Source organism: Thamnophis sirtalis, unplaced genomic scaffold (assembly GCF_051295495.1).
Source record: "Thamnophis sirtalis isolate CommonGarterSnake01/CBP01778 unplaced genomic scaffold, rThaSir2_p1.2 scaffold_6, whole genome shotgun sequence".
In the NCBI taxonomy this organism is placed as follows: Eukaryota; Metazoa; Chordata; class Lepidosauria; order Squamata; family Natricidae; genus Thamnophis; species Thamnophis sirtalis.
Window position 1 is genome coordinate 85,889,002 of NW_028261386.1, and position 17,090 is coordinate 85,906,091.

Sequence of the window (17,090 nt, forward strand, 5' to 3'; positions counted from 1 at the left end):
ATCAGTGCCATTTGCTTTTCAGGATGGGCCTCATAGTATTCCAAGGTATTCAAAATCATTCTCATATTGTCTTTAATTTGTCTTTTAGGTAAGAAGCCATTTTGATCTGAATGGATGAAGCCATTTAAGTATTTTTTAAGTCTCTCAGCTAGTATAGATGCAAATAGCTTGTAGTCTGAATTTAATAAGGAGATTGGCCTATAATTCTTGATTTGTGTTGGATCAGTCTCTTCCTTGGGTAGTAGTGTGATATACGCTTCTGACCATGACTTCGGTATTTTGCTCTCAGACATCACTTCATTCATGACTTGTGGAAGTGTGAAGGTCAGTGTTTCTTCAAATGTTCTGTAGAATTCCATCGGTAGTCCATCTGGTCCTGGAGCTTTCCCGTTGTTTTGTTTTTTAAGTGCCTCTGTTAGCTCCATCATTGTTATTTTACTTTCTAACATTGTTCTAGTTTCGTCTGGTACCTGGGGGAGATTGGCATCTTGTAAGTACTTTTTAACTCGTCTCTCCTCCACCTTCTCTTGTTCATAGAGTTTAGCATAATAGTCTTGTATAATACTTTTTTTCTCAATATTTCCATACTGAATTTCTCCTTGTTTATCTCTTAGTTGAACTATTTTCTTTGTTTCTCTCTCTTTTTTCATCTTATATGCCAACCACCTGCCTGGCTTATTCGCATTTTCAAAATAATTCTGTTTGGCACCTCTAATTTTTTGTGCCAGTTCTTCCTTTTCTAATAGGTCCATTTTGTGTTTAATTATGTCCATTTTTATTTTGACATCTTTTTTTTGTGGTGCTCTCTGTAGTTCTCTTTCAAATATTTTATAGTCGTTATCTAAAGCTTTATGCATTTGTCTTTGCTTTAAGTTTCTCTTCCTTGTGTAGTCTATTGTCAAACCTCTGATAACGGCCTTCATTGTATCCCAGAGATTCTGCAACGATATGTCTTCTTTCCTATTTTCTTTAAGGAAGAGGACTAGCTCTCTTTCCATTTTTTGTACAAACTCTTTTTCTTTCAATATAGTTATATTTAGTGTCCATCTAGGTCTTGCCCTTTGGCCTTTCCATTTAATTAAAATTGGATTGTGGTCCGCCCAGGTACTTGCTCCAATCTCAATTTCTTTTATGTTGGAACTCAACTCTGCTGAGGCCCATATCATATCTATTCTAGAAAATGATGAATGTCTGTTTGAGTAGGAGGTGTATTGTTCTTTTTTAGCATTTCTTTCTCTCCATATATCTTTTAAATTTACTTCATCTGTCATCCTAAAAAAGGATTTCGGCAGAGGCTTCCTATTTAATTTTTTTGTTTTATGTGTTTTATAGTCCATATTTATCCCCCTTCCCTTTTTATTGTAAGCCGCCCGGAGTCCTTCAGGAGTGGGTGGCATACAAAACTAATAAACTAAACTAAACTAAACTAAACTAAACCCATAAAGTATAATAAGAGAAACATACTACTCAAAATAGAGAGAGGTCCCCAAAATTACTCTGAGTTTCAAATCTATGAAATCATTGCTGAGGAATAATTCAGAGTTATTTCATATATCATTCTGGTAGAATTTCCTTTACAATTAACATTGTAAAGGAATATCTCTCTCTCTCTCTCTCTCTCTCTCTCTCTCTCTCTCTCTCTCTCTCTCTCTCTCTCTCTCTCTCTCTCTCTCTCTCTCTCTCTCTCTCTCTCTCTCTCTCTCTCTCTCTCTCTCTCCAATTTGTTTTTAAATAATTCTAGAACAATCACAATAAAACAAATCATGTCTGGGGTTCATGAAATCTTAATGGAGAATTATTTTGAGATACAGAAAGACAATGTATTTAAAAGGGGTTGGTACTTACCTGATACGCCTCTTCTCATAGTGTGGGGAGGAGTATCCAGTATGGGTTGACCTTATCTTCTCGTGATTGGATTGAGTCAGATAAGCTCTTTGGACAACGCCCCCTGGTTGGAATCCCCAGTTTTAATGACGAAGAGCTCTATCCGACTTGTTGCATCATTCACTCCAGACTCTTGATTCAGTTTTTAGCTTTTATTGTCTTCAACATCAATATTTATATAACTACATAAACAATGAACATAACACTTAGTCGTACAAACATAGTCAGGGAGGGACTGGATACTCCTCCCCCCACTATGAGAAGAGGCGTATCAGGTAAGTACCAACACCCTTTCTCCATAGTGAGGGGGGAGGAGTACCCAGAATGGGACGTACCAAAGCCTGCACGTCCCTAGGGAGGGAGACCCCTGAGGCCCCGTGTCCCCCACTCAGGCTTGTTGAGGCATAGGTCCTGCCCTGTGAACTGCCTGCAACACCCTGCGGCCGAACGAGGCTTCTGCCGTGGCAAAGGAGTCCAACTTATAGTTCCTAACAAAGGGAGAGGGGGAAGCCCACGTGGCTGCCCTGCAGATTTCGGCCAGGGATGCTTGTGTGGCCCAGGCCATGGATGTGGCTGCACTCCACGTGGAGTGGGCTGTGATATGATTTGGTGTCTGTAAACCCTGCGATTGGTACGCAGTGGCAATGCAGGTTCGCAACCACCTGCCAATAGTGGTGGAAGTTACCTTGTTACCCAGGGATCCTGGTTGGAAGGAGACAAACAGGGCTTCGGATTTCCTGTTTGGCCTGGTTCGCCTGAGGTAAATCCTCAGAGCCCTCCTTACATCCAGAGTGTGCCACTTCCTCTCCAATGGGTGAGAAGGGTCCAGACAGAAGTTGGGCAAAATCAGTTCCTGGGCTCGATGGAAGCAGGAGCACACCTTGGGGATGAAGGACGGATCCAGCCGTAACACCACCCTGTCTTGGTGGAAGACACAGAGATCCTCCCTGGTGGACAGGCGCTTGCAGTTCGGATATCCGCCTGGCGGAGGTGATGGCCACCAGGAACGCCACCTTCAGGGCCAGGAACTTAAGGGAAACTGTTCGTAACGGCTCAAACGGAGCGCCCATTAGAACGTCCAATACCCTGTGTAAGTCCCAGGAAGGGTACCTATGTACCGTAGGTGGTCTGAGATTGGAGGCCCCCTTAAGGAATTGCCTGACCATGGGGTGGTGCGTCAAACTCTGGTTTCTGCCACACAGGAGAACTGATGAGACGGCTGAAAACTGTCTCCTAATTGTGTTAGGAGCTAACCCTCAATCCAGGCCTGCCTGGAGGAAGTCCAGAACCTGTGGTACCATAGCCTGGATGGGGCTGTACCCCCGGGAGTTGCACCAAGAGTCAAAGGCCCGCCACGTGGAGCCATAGATGCGCTCCGCGGAGGGTCTGCGGGCAGCCTGGATAGTCCTTATCACCCTGGGGGAGAAGAGGTCTTTCCTCAGGATGCTCCGCTCAATTGCCAAGCGGTCAACTGGAGCCATTGAGGATCCGGGTGCTCCAGCGACCCCTGGCTGAGGGATATCCTCTCCTGGGGGATTCTCCAGGGCCTCTCCACCGACAGAGACTGGAGATCTGCAAACCAAGGCCTACGGGGCCAATGAGGAGCCAACAGAACCACTTCCGCCCCCTCCTGAAGGATCTTCCATATGACCCTGGGAATCAGGGGCAAGGGAGGAAAGGCATACAAAATACCCCTGGGCCATGAGCTCCGCAGAGTGTCCGTCCCTTCCGCCCCCGTGTCTGGTACCTGGAGAAGAACCTCGGGAGCTGAGTGTTGAGGGGAGTGGCGAACAGATCGACCTCCGGCCGCCCATAGCGCTCGGCCACCTCCTCGAATATCGCAGGCTGCAGCCTCCACTCTGAGTTGTCCACCTCGGCCCGGCTGAGCCAGTCGGCCCTGGTGTTGTCCACCCCCGCTATGTGTTCTGCCCACAAAGACCGGAGGTTCCTTTCGGCCCACTGACCCAGACGTTTGGCCTCCTTCATGAGGGTCCTTGATCTGGTCCCCCCCTGCCTGTTTATGTGGGCCTTGGTGGTGATATTGTCTGTGAGGATTAATATGTGCTGGCCCCTGACCGAGTTCTGGAACTGTGGCCTGATGGCTGGCAGACTTCTTGCAGAGCCTCTCTAAAGCTTTATGCCTCCTCCGCTCGTACTTCGAGGGCTTGTGACCTGCCCCCCTTCCTCTGGATCTGCCCTGGGGGAAAGGTACTTGGTTTTGCATTTAGCCTTTCCTCTCCCCCCCCGCCTTCCTCGCGCAGTCTCTGGGGAAGCCACTGACCTGGATGCTTGCTCTTCTGCCCCTCCAGTGGGGCTGCAGTCCATGCTTGCGGCTGCCTGGGATTCTCCTTCCTGGTAGCTGCTGGGCGCCACCATCTTGGACCACGTGGGTCCTCCTGGCTTCAAAATGGCGCCGACCAGCTTGCAAAGGGGCGCGAAATTTAAAAGTGCCTGAAGAGCAGCTTGTGCTCCAGGGAGCTTGCCGCGCGCACTCCCAGCCGGATTCTCTTCCTCCTGCCTCTTCTCCGATGCCGCTGTGGCCAGGAACGGCTTCTTCGGCTTCCTCACGATCCTCTGGCCACGTGGAGGCAGCACGGGCGCTCCAGGGCATTTGGAAGCCCCGGTTCATCGCTCAACCCTTGAGGGGAGCAACGGAGTGCTCCAGCGACTTACAAGCCTCAACGGTAGGGCTGCCTGCTAGAGGCTTTTGCCTGTCCTCCTGCTGCCTGGCCAAGGTCCTCACTGAGTGTCTTCAGATGTGCTCAGTGGCCAGGGAAGCATGCCGCCCCGGGGGGCTAGTGGCAGTCCCAATCCTGCAGGAGGAGGCTGTGCGCGGAGCAGGGAGGCAAAGCTCGATGGGTCCAACTGAATTCCCCTTAAATCCTAGTAAATTGCTGGAGATCCAGAATGAGCAACCTTTCACGATCGATTGAGTCAGAAAAACTGGGGATTCCTGGTACCAGGGGGCGTTGCCCAAAGAGCTTATCTGACTCAATCCAATCACGAGAGGATAAGGTCAACCCATTCTGGATACTCCTCCCCCCTCACTATGGAGAAATTTCAGCTCTTCAGCCATTCATTCATCCACTCACTAACTTACTTACTCACTCACTCCAATTCATGTAAGGTTTATGCCTCTTACCTTGTCTGCAGGTGTTAATCTTGCCCAGGGTTTATCAGCACGTCGATCATAATCTGGTGAATCTGTTACTTCCACATATTCATTAAATCGTAGGATTCTTCGCGCCTGAAGTTCAGCCACTGTTGGTCTCAAACTAAGCTGCAAAGAAGCAAATTTAATAAACTCTCTCCCAAAGAATCTGGAGGTTAGGGTTAACCTAATACAAACACCATCGACAGGACATAGAATTAAAAAAAAAATTAAACACAAAGGTAAAATGTTGATGAAGGAAATTCACTGATAGCTTCCACTTGATTCCACTTGAAAGACCTCATGCTGGTGAGAGAAAATAGTATCAACATGGCCTAAAACCATCATTTAGGTTTGATCCCATTTACAGGTAGTCCTCAATTTACAACCAGAACTGAGCCCAAAATTTATGTTGTTAAGTTAAAAATTTGTTAAATGAATTTTGCCCCATTTTACGACTTTTCCTGCTAAATTTGTTAAGTGAATCACTGCCATTGTTAAATTAGTGACACAGCTGTTAAGTGAATCTGGTTTCCCCATTTACTTTTTTTGTCAGGTCGCAAAAGGGGAACACATGACCCTAGGACACTGCAATCATCATAGAGGTGAGTCAGTTGTCAAGCAGCTAAATGAGAATCACATGATGCTGCAATGGTCATAAGTGGGAAAAACGGTCATAAGTCACTTTTTTCAGTGCCATTGTAACTTTGAACGGTCACTAAAATAACTGTTGTAAATCGAGAACTACTTGTACTTTACATACTTTTTACACATGCTATATTTTTATTAGCTATTTTATGCCCATTTTATTTGCTCAGTGTTGAATGTTATACGTCTATACTTTGTAGGTGTTTCTGACATGAATAAAGAAAGAATTGACCGTTGTCTTACCTGAACGGTCCTTCTATGGGTGCTGCGAAGGGAATCCAATCATGGGTTAACTTAGCCCTTTAGCCTTGAGACTGAGTATGTAAATTTCTAAACCACGCCTCCTCTGGCTGGACTTCCTTCCTTTCTCCAGTTTTCGCACAAAGTCCACCGAAGAACAAGTATGTCAATGTCAATCAAGCCGCAGGCAATGCTGGCACTAAAGTAGTCAAGTCCAGTCAGAGATAAGATAGTCACAGAGTCACAATTATGGTGGAGCCCTGGCCAGCCGAAACTGCGGGCGAGTTTTGATTCCCTTCGCAGCACCCATAGAACGACCTTTCAGGTAAGACAACGGTCATTCTCCTGTGTGCTGCTCCGGGAATCCAATCATGGGATATGCCAAAGCAATTAATTCCCAGGGCGGGAGCTAGGCTGGTCAGGCTCCTCCGCAGCAGGAAGGACCCTTTGCAACACTCTCCGCCCAAAGGACGCCTCAGCCGAGGCCTAGACATCAATCTTGTAGTGTCGAATAAAGGGTGAGGGCGACGCCCAGGTGGCTGCCCTGCATATTTCCTCTACAGACGCTTGGGTAGCCCAGGCTGCTGTGGTGGCCGCACTCCTGGTCGAGTGAGGGGTGATCCGCCTGGGAACCGGCCGTGAGTGACTGTCGTACGCCAACGCAATACACGCCTTCAACCATCGGCCGATGGTATGGGAAGAAACTTTTTGTCCCATTGACGAAGGCTGGAAGGAAACGAACAGTGCTTCCGATCTTCTGAATGACGCCGTGCGCTTCACATAGCGGCGAAGAGCCCTGCGAACATCCAGATGGTGCCACTGGCGTTCCTGAGGATGAGAGGGATGAGGGCAAAAGTCCGGCAGGACGAGTTCCTGTGTCCTGTGAAATAGTGAGTTTATCTTAGGAAGGAAGGTCGGGTCCAAACGAAGCACCACCCTGTTCGGATGGAAGATGCAAAGATCCGCGCGAACTGAAAGCGCTGCTAGCTCCGACACTCTCCTGGTCGATGTGATAGCCACTAGAAATGCTGTCTTGAGCGTCAACAACCGGAGGCTGATGGAGTGAAGAGGTTCAAAGGGAGCAGCTGTGAGAGCCCTGAGAACCAAGGTCAAGTCCCACGTGGGATAACGGTGTACGGTCGGCGGTCGTAAGTTGGAAGCGCCCTTCAAGAAGGTTCGGACCCGCAAGTGCTGAGATAAGGAGCGGCCTTGACCTCCCCCGATCACCGTTGACAAGGCCGTGACCTGTCGGCGAAGTGTGTTCAGTGCCAGGCCTTTGTTGAGGCCGGATTGCAAAAAGTCCAAAACTTGGGGCACCGAGGCCTTAATGGGATCGACCCCGGTGCGACGGCACCATCGACAGAAGGCCTGCCAAGTGGCCTCGTAAATACGGGTAGGCGACGGGCGACGGGCCGCTTGAATGGTGGAAATGACTTCATCAGAATAGTGAAGGGCCGCTAGAATAGCCCGCTCATGTGCCACACGGCTAATTGTAGTAGTTGGGGGTTCGGGTGTATGAGAGCCCCCTGGTTGAGCTGAATCCGATCGTCCGGAATCCTCCAAGGACGCGAAAAGGACAGATGGACGAGGTCTGCGTACCAGGGTTGTCTGGGCCACATTGGAGCGACCAGCAGTACTTCCGCCTGCTCCGTCAAGATCTTCTGAATGACCGACGGAAGGATCGGGAGAGGAGGAAAGGCATAAAGAAGGCCGGCCGGCCACGGGCTGCGTAGAGCGTCTACCCCCTCCGCTCCTGGGGTCTGGTATCTGGAGTAAAAGTGGGGAAGTTGCGCGTTGTGCGGGTGTGCAAACAGATCCACCTCGGGTTGGCCGAAATGGCGAGAGAGTTCCTGGAAGAGAATGGGGTGGAGTTGCCACTCCCCTTGATCCACAGTTGCCCTGCTCAGCCAATCCGCCTGTGTGTTGGCCTCGCCCGAGATGTGTTCCGCCCGAATCGATGAGAGTCTGGGCTCCGCCCAATGGAATAACTTTTCCGCTTCCAGCATCAGAGCCCTGGACTGTGTGCCCCCTTGGCGGTTGATGTGAGCCTTGGAAGCCACATTGTCGGTCAAGACCAACACATGGTTGCGAGATACAATGTCCCGAAACTCCAGGAGGGCTAGACGGATGGCCCGCAGCTCTAGCCAGTTTATGCTGTTCGTCAGCTCTTGATCCAACCAGCGACCTTGAGCCACCCTGTTCAGGGCGTGGGCTCCCCATCCAAATAAGCTGGCGTCTGTCGTGACCTGGACACGGTCCGGCTCCTTGAACGGGCATCCTCGGAGAAGTCTGGAGGACATCCACCAATGCAGGGACCGTCGGGCTCTGCTCGGAAGCCGCACCTTGATTTGGGAATGACTGGTATGCGCTCTCTGGAAGGGCAGCAGAAGCCACTGGAGTGGGCACGCATGGAACCTGGCCCAGGGAACCACGCCGATGCAGGAGATCATCTTCCCCAGCAGCTTGGACAATGACAACAGTGGTACTCGCCTCTGAGACAGCACATGATGCGCCAGGTGGTATATGCTCTGCCTCCTCTCTGGAGACAGGAAGACTTCGCACGTCACAGAGTTGATGGTGGTCCCCAGATGAAGTAGGGACGTGGTCGGACGCAAGTGGCTTTTGGGCAAGTTGAGGACAAACCCATGAGTGCGTAATGAGTCCATCGTGACCTGCAGGTCTCGCAGGGCCTGGTCCCGAGAGGGCGACAGCACCAGCACGTCGTCTAAATAACAATTGATGCGTATTGGAATTGAGCGAAGGGAGGCTGCTAGTACGGCCAAGAGCTTGGTGAACGTGCGCGGGGCCGAGGAGAGGCCAAATGGTAAGGCCCGGTACTGATAATGGTGGCCGTTGAAGTGAAACCGCAGGAACTTCCGATGCGCCGGATGAATGGGCACATGGAGGTACGCTTCTTTGATGTCTATTGAAGTCATCATGTCGCCTTGGCGGATGGAAGCCAATATGCTCTTTAGAGACTGCATTTTGAATTTTTGGTATTTGATATAATGATTGAGCCGTTTCAAATCTAGGATTGCCCTCCATCCCCCGGAGTTCTTTGGTACTAGGAACAAGATGGAATAGAACCCTAGGCCTTCCTGCCCTTTGGGTTCTTGTTCTATGGCCCTGATGGTGAGAAGATGGTGTATTTCGGCATCCATAAGGCGCCGCTTCGATGGGCATCTGGGCACGGGGCACCTGATGAACCTTCTCGGGGGAATGGACAGAAATTCTAGAGTGAGACCCAAGCTCACAACTTGAAGGGCCCAGGCGTCCGATGTGAGCTCCGCCCACTGATGAGCGAAGGCCAAAAGACGCCCTCCTATGGGCCCTACTTCCTGCGAGTCACCGGTACCGTTGAAAGGACCGGTTGCTCGTTCCTCGGAAAGACCTCCTATTCTGCGCCTGACCCTGCTGGCGACCCCTGTCTCTGGCTCCAGCTCGGTCCTGGCCACGGTCCTGAGTCTGGGAGAACCCCCTGGTGTAGTTGGGGACATAGGGAGCGGGAGCGAACCCCGAGTCCCCGGTCCGAAAGGGCTGCCGCCTATTGTAAGGCTGCTGCCTCCTATTGACATGAGCACTAGTAGAGAGAAGGACCTTGCGTTTATCCCGAGTCTCAATGAGAATGAGATCCAGCACTGAACCGAACAAGACTCCGCCCTTGAAGGGCGTAGATGCTAGGCGCCACTTGGATTTGACATCAGCTTGCCAATGATGAAGCCAGAGCAAGCGTTGAGAGGCTACATTGGAAACTATGGCCCGGGATGCAAATTTTGCCGCCCTAAGGGTGGCATCTGCAGAAAATTCCAGAGCCGCCATCAGCTTGGTGATATCCTGATGAAGGCGCATTTCCTCCGGGTCCAGTCTATCCTGCAGTTGCCTAAGCCAGACTAAGGAAGTTCTATTAAAAAAGGAAGCTGCAGTAGCGGAGCGTAAGGCCCAAGCTGCAGCCTGATGAGTCTTGCGGATGACCGTCTCGGCCTTGCGGTCCTCAGCCTTTAATCCCTCTGAAATCTCAGAAGGAATTAACGGCGGTGAAGCAAGAGCAGCAATGGGAGCGTCCACCGTGGGAAACTGGAGGAGACTTTCCAACTCTGGGGAAGATGTGTATAACTTCCTATCCCCTGACCCAGGAGGATTAACTGCAGTCGGCTGATCCCACTGCTTCTGGATCAAATCAAGAAAAAGCTTGGGAGATGGAATAACATCCTGCAAAGCCACCTGCTCAGCAAAGAGACGCTCGGTGGCATCCAGGCCTACAGCCGCACTTTCTTTAGAAGCCGCCTCCCCCATGTCGGTGGTGGTCTTGGCCTTATACAGCAAGGATTTGAAAAGAGCGTGCCTGAATAGCCCAGGGGCAGTAGGCTGATCTGTAGGGAGGCCTTCATCATCGGAAAATTCCCTATCCAGGATTTCACCTTCCTCCACTAAGGCAGATTCTGCACTGAATACAGAGGGTAAAAGGGAAGGAGGATCCGTTTGCAGAATGGAAGAATCCCCTTGCAATGCCTGGGGAGCCAGGCCTGAGTGGGCCGCAGCGGGCCTGGGGGCCTTGGATCTACGCATTAACTCTGCATCGACCCCTCTAGAAATAGCCTCAGAGATCATGAGGTATAAATCAGCAGGAAGGCCCAAATCCTGGCCCTCCAGAGGCCTGCAGCTGTGGGGGTGAATGTGGCGGAAGGCCCTGAACGAAGAGAAGCCCCACTAGCTTCAGAAATAATTGGGGGGGATCGAGGCCCGAAAACCCCCACCTCAGGAAGAGGGGCCTGGGGAAGCTGAATATCAGGAGACCAACCCTGTTCATTAACACGCACCGGAGAGATATTTTGCTGAATCAGAACCGGAGGTGGACAAATGGGGGCCCCAGATGCCTTGGGGGGACCCTTGGCCTTGTCTTTGCGCTTATGCGACTTATCCCGGGCAGCAGATGAGGCTCGAGGCCTACTACTGGAGGCCCTGGTTGCGGCCCTACCGGGCCTAGGGCTAGCCCCCCCTTCGCCAGGGGAATGGGGCTCAGAAATTGGCTCTACAGTACCTTTAACTACTGATTGATCAGCCATGGTATGAATTTGAAAGAGCTCAATCACTGAAACAAAGGAATCCAATTGTGCACCACTCGCCAAGAACGCCACGTGAAAGCAGAGACAAAGAGGGAAGCGACCTCTTCTCTGAGTCAGCAGCCTCGAGTGAGGGAAAAGGGAGGGGCGGAAGCAGTGCGCAGACTCCAGCGCGCGAACAAAATCTGCCTTCTCATCCCCAGACATTACCACGCATGCGTGAAATCGCTCCCAAATATGGCGACCGGCATCAAAGGCGCGAAATTTAAATGCAAACGGCAGGGAGAACCCCAACGGCCGATCCATGCAACCCTCCGGCAGCCGCTCCAGCGAGAGGACGAGGGAGGTAGGCAGAGAGAGGAGGGGAATAGCTCCGTCAGGCCACAGCTTCGGATCCGACCGCGCCCGCAGGCGGGTGCTATCCGGCATGGGAAGGATGGCGCTGGGAGACTCAGCGTCCCTACGCGGCGAAACAAGGGGAGGGCAGACAGAGAAGCCGTTTGTAAACTGGCAAGGTCGTCTTACGCTCCGGCTGCAGAAACCCGATATCCCTTACAGGGGAAGCAGCAATGAAGAGGAATTGGCTGGCAGAACTGCTGCTTTACCTCCAATCAGAAAGAAATCCACAGCAAAGTAAATCCATTAATAGATTCAATAATCCTGAGAAATCGTCAATTAGTCAAGAGAGAATTGAAATAGGTCTCGTAGGCTTGGACTGAGTAAAGAAAACTGGAGAAAGGAAGGAAGTCCAGCCAGAGGAGGCGTGGTTTAGAAATTTACATACTCAGTCTCAAGGCTAAAGGGCTAAGTTAACCCATGATTGGATTCCCGGAGCAGCACACAGGAGAAGCAAAGGATGTTCTGTTGAACAAAACATTTAATTTACCTTTCGGCTGAGACTGCGCTTCAATTCTCTTTTAGCTTCTTGTTCTTCTTCTTCATTCTTTTCTATTTACAGATGAAAGAAGAAACATAGGCATAGTTATGACATGATAAATAAGTGACAGACTTGTTACAACGTAGGAAAATAATCCTCATTAATATATTAATTTGATTCTAAGTTGCATTTTCTTTCATTTCTTAAGCCAGTCTTCTCATTTCTATGATCAGTCATAGGATAAGGTTTCTATAGTATTTCTGCATTCTATATAATTTCTATATTTCTGCATTAAGAAATAAGGAAGAGAGAGTAGGCAGCCTCCATTATTTTCTATTCCTAAGGTTCAAATAGAGGGCCTTCCAAGGGAGCAATAGGTGTGTTAAAAGATTATTCTATCTAATGATGATGTGTTGGGGAAAAATCATTTCTTTTTCTCCCTTCACTCTCATCCTTCTTCATTGGCATAAAGTTTCCTGCTTTTTCTGAAGCCATATGTGATTTTATATATATATAACATATAACATATAACATATATTTATATAACACACACACACACACACACATATGTATATAACATATATATATATATATATATATATATATATATATATATATATATATATATATATATATATATATATATATATATAACATATATATATATATATATATATATATAACATATATATATATATAACATATATATATATATAACATATATACCGTATTTTCACGACCATAAGCCGCACTGAAAATCCTAAAATTTTATCAAAAACCAGCAGTGCGGCTTATAACCCGGTGCGCTTTATGTGTGAAAAAAGATAGAAAATCTCTCCCTCCCGACGCTCAAACTTGAAGCTCGCAAGCATGCACACGTCCCTCGGGTCTCTCCCTTCAACCTCGCTACTTTCTCAGTCGGAGACCGGGGGGCGAGCAGAGAGCCACCCAGTTCCCAGCCCCTATAGACTGAGCTGTTCCGTCACCCCCGCCGCCGCAAGAAGGGACGGCAGAAGGGACGGCTGACCGGCTCAGCCCTTCAGGATTTGCCGGCGCCGAGCACCCCATCCGCCCCGGCAGTCGCCCTGCCTAACTCCGCTCCGCGCCCCAGCCGGCTCTGCGCTGCCGGTCAAGGGCGCGCGGGTGGCCGGTGCGGCGCCGGTCTTCCCAGCACACCACGCCGGCTGGGCAAGAGCCGGGAGAGCAGCGGAGCCCGAAGCCTCCCGCGCCAGAAACGTCCCGCTAGCCGACGCCTGCCACGTGCGCCCACCCGCCCGCCTCGGGGACCGCAACCCGGGCGCCCTGCCCGCCGCCGCCCGGTTTGGCTTCCCTGGCCGCGGCGCCCCAGGCCCCCGCGCTGGCGATCTCCCAGGGTGGCGAGGCTGCGCGGGGCCGCTCAGCGGAGGAAGGCGGCCGCCTGGCGGGAGAGGCTCGGCCGAAAGGTGCTGGGGCTGGAGCCGCAGAGCCAGGCATGCCTTCCGCCCGGAAAGTCCTGCCCCTTCATCCCCGAAGGCCGGCGCGCGGTGAGGGGGGCCGGCGTGGGGGCGAAAGTACTTTACACATGCTCCACGGTCGCCGCGCTCTCCGTCCCAGCCTTCGCCGAAGCCGGCGGGCTGCCTCCCGAAGAAGCCGCCGGAGCGTCCCAAGCCAGAAAATGCCCCAACTCGGGCAGACGGAGTTCCAAGTTGCAACCTGCGCACGTGATTCGATGAGGAACCAAGGGGAGCCGGGTCTCTGAGCGCGGCTTATAACCCGGTGCGCTTTATATGTGGAAAAAGTTTAAAAAATTAACGTTAATTGATACTGCGGCTTTTAATCCGGTGCGGCTTTTGGTCGTGAAAATACGGTATATATATATATATATAACACACACAAACACACATGTATGTATGTATGTATGTATGTATGTATGTATGTATGTGTGTGTATGTATGTAGATAGATAGATAGATAGATAGATAGATAGATAGATAGATAGATAGATAGATAGATAGATAGATGGTCTCTTGTGACGAGCCGAAGGACAGAGAATGGAAGTAGTGATCTTCCTCCCATATTTGGGCATACCGGGGGTTGTAAATCTAAATAGATACCTTTCACCCTGGCTTGGCTGATAAGGAGTCGAGCTCTGTGGCTTAGTGGTTAACACATCTGCCTAAGATGCAATACAGCACAGGTTCGATTCCCAGTAAGGGTATGGCTAGCTGATGAGAGCTAAATAGCTTGAAATAGATCTATACTAGTCTCCCTTTATTTATTTATCAGCACAAATACAACATACATACATACATACATACATACATACATACATACATGTACATACATATATATGTTGTATTTGTTGTATATATATATAGTTGGTAAGATCATGAGTGGTATCTCCCAAGTTTATCTCAATTTAGAAAGGACCACACATGCCTTATACAATTGAATGGTAGGAGCTTCCAAGGATTGTACTGGTGAGAATATTTATATATTTGAGACCTAGAAAAAAATGCTCGCCCTATTTAAAAAGCAAGTGGAATGAACAAAGAGAAGCAACAGAGTGAAGCAAACACGCTGAGATTGGTTAGCCTATGCCACCGTACCTGTGGCTTGTCTTCAACTTATGATAACTCTTGACTGTGCAAGAACTTTTCTGTCCATCATTACTATAATGATAGCAATATAATCACAGCTTCTGTTTTTACTTGCACTATCTCTGTGCATTTATATAATTCCAGCAACCTGTACTGTTCAGAGAACGGTAATGCACACGCTTAATGAAGATGCCCAATCTTCCTCATTGATTGCCATTCGGATAGTAAATCTCTTGCTATTCATCTAGAAAGCTGCCACTAGAAACAAGGTGGAAAATTTATGACATGTTTAGGTATTCTTAAACTGTGCCTGTGCATCTTAAGATTAATGAACTAAGAGCTAAGATCTCTCACTACATGTTAAGAGTTGAGCAGAACACCTCTCAATGGTGGCCCATCACTATATTTCTGTACATAATTCCTATCCACTTTTAAGCATTTGTTGTTTGGCTGTTTTGGAACTTTGATATTAATTTTGGGTGCATGAATTAAATGTTAGAGCTCATCTGGTATATAGGCGGTAGCAAATTATGCAGTAGTTCTGCCAAATGTAGCCGAGGTGGCGCAGTGGTTAGGGCGCAGTACTGCAGGCCACTTTAGCTGACTGTGATCTGCAACTCAGCGGTTCAAATCTCACCAGGCTCAAGGTCGACTCAGCCTTCCATCCTTCCGAGGTGGGTGAAATGAGGACCCGGACTGTGGGGGCAAGTTGCTGACTCAATTTGCTAAAAAATTTGTAAACCGCTTAGAGAGGGCTGAAAGCCCTATGAAGCGGTATATAAGTCTAATAAATAAATAAATAAATAAATCCTCAGTTTCAGTAAATCAGTAGTTCTAGCCTATCAACATGACATGCTGATAATATAGAAATGAAGCCATTGGGATCAGATTACATTGTTGCTAAAATAACTTATTCACCCTCTGTTGCCACACGCCAACACATTTTATATTGCCCATACTATCACATCATGAAAATGCTGAAAGCAGATTGACCAAAGATGTGGTTAATAAAGATTGAGTTAGAAAAATATGCTTGCAATTTCAGAGCACTCTTTTGTGAGAAGAGCAAATGCTGGCATTTTATGCCAGGTGTCTGTCTGATCTACTTGGGAGGATCTCCATCAGCCTACATCAGGTTTGTGCCCTAATATAATCCAGGAAATTAAACCTGAACATTCCACCATATCCTGGGGGAATTTATATATCTGGGTAACAATGCATGTTTGCTAAGGAAATGAAAAACCTAAAATAAACAAAGCTCTACTCTACTGGAATGCCACAGAAATTATTCTATCCAATAGTTGTTCAACCAATGATAATCCCTAGTCTCATTTGGCACAAAAAGCTACACTATGTTTCTAGAAAGCCAACTTTGATAGCAAACTTACTGCCCTAAGACTTCATACTTGCAATTTGCTAAATAAACAATGTCTATACACTGTAAAAGGTTACACATATTTACATATTTAAAGTAATTATAGTTAAAAATATTTAACATATTTACTATGTAGTGCATGACCAGGATGCTCAGTTCAAACCATTGGGCATGATAGCATAAATTGATTCATAATTTAGCACTAGAAACTAAGGTTTTTACAACTAATGTTCATCTTAGGATCTGTATTTCTCAAATGTTATTGTCCCCCTTCTCTCTCTCTCTCTCTCTCTCTCTCTCTCTCTCTCTCTCTCTCTCTCTCTCTCTCTCTCTCTCTCTCTCTCTCTCTCTCTCTCCCTCCCTCCCTCCCTCCCTCCCTCCCTCTCTCTCATTCTGGCAGAATATTATGCAGAATTATTCATATTCATAAAACCAGGAAGTGTGACCGTTGTCAAAATATAACATTATTCGCATTGCAGAATTAGATGCATTGTTTTAAAGGCTTACGTTTCAGAATGTTTCTTTGTTCTAGTTCTTCAGAGGTGGGCCTTTGACTAAGCCTTCTGTAAAAAGGAAGACACAGATATTTTCTCCCAGTTACAGTTACAACAGTAATTTGGATTTTCACACTGATGTATATTACCATTTAGTAGAATTTACTGAACAAGATGCCTGTATAGAAATCACATAACTTAAGCATATAATAAATTTTATAACTGCACTTGCTTATGGAAATATACCATGGTACTGTCTACAAAATGTGATTTGCATTTTTGGAAGTATCTACTTGAAATAAAAGAAATAATCAAAACCCCTATTCAGATAATGTTACAGTGGGGTGGGGAAGTACAGGTGAAATTAGAAAAATTAGAATATCATGCAAAAGTTATTTCAGTAATGCAACTTAAAAGGTGAAACTAATATATGAGATAGACTCATTACATGCAAAGCAAGATAGTTCAAGCCATGATTTGTCATAATTGTGATGATTATGGCTTACAGCTCATGAAAACCCCAAATCCAAATCTCAGAAAATTAGATTACATGCAATCAATAAAACAAGGATTGTACATAGAACAATATCGGACCTCTGAAAAGTATAAGCATGCATATGTACTCAGTACTTGGTTTGGGCCCCTTTTGCAGCAATTACTGCCTCAATGTGGCGTGGCATGGAAGCTATCAGCCTGTGACACTGCTGAGGTGTTATGGAAGACCAGGATGCTTCAATAGCGGCCTTCAGCTCTTCTCCATTGTTCGGTCTCATATCCTTCTCT

The 17,090-nt window shown here is 48.0% G+C and overlaps 1 protein-coding gene across 8 annotated transcripts in view; it reads right to left on the bottom strand.

Annotated features, from left to right (window-relative positions):
- PHACTR2 (phosphatase and actin regulator 2) overlaps window positions 1-17,090 on the bottom strand; it is a 189,907-nt gene that overhangs the window by 10,631 nt on the left and 162,186 nt on the right. For 7 of the 8 annotated variants that reach the window (XM_087718336.1, XM_087718338.1, XM_087718340.1 and 4 more), the window contains 3 exons: window positions 16,321-16,376; window positions 11,870-11,931; window positions 5,027-5,164 (listed from right to left, as the gene is read on the bottom strand). In XM_087718336.1, the coding sequence (XP_087574462.1) occupies window positions 5,027-5,164; window positions 11,870-11,931; window positions 16,321-16,376 (256 nt within the window). Of the gene's footprint in view, window positions 1-5,026; window positions 5,165-11,869; window positions 11,932-14,447; window positions 14,697-16,320; window positions 16,377-17,090 lie in introns of those variants that run through there. The other variant, XM_087718343.1, reaches the window with a different exon arrangement.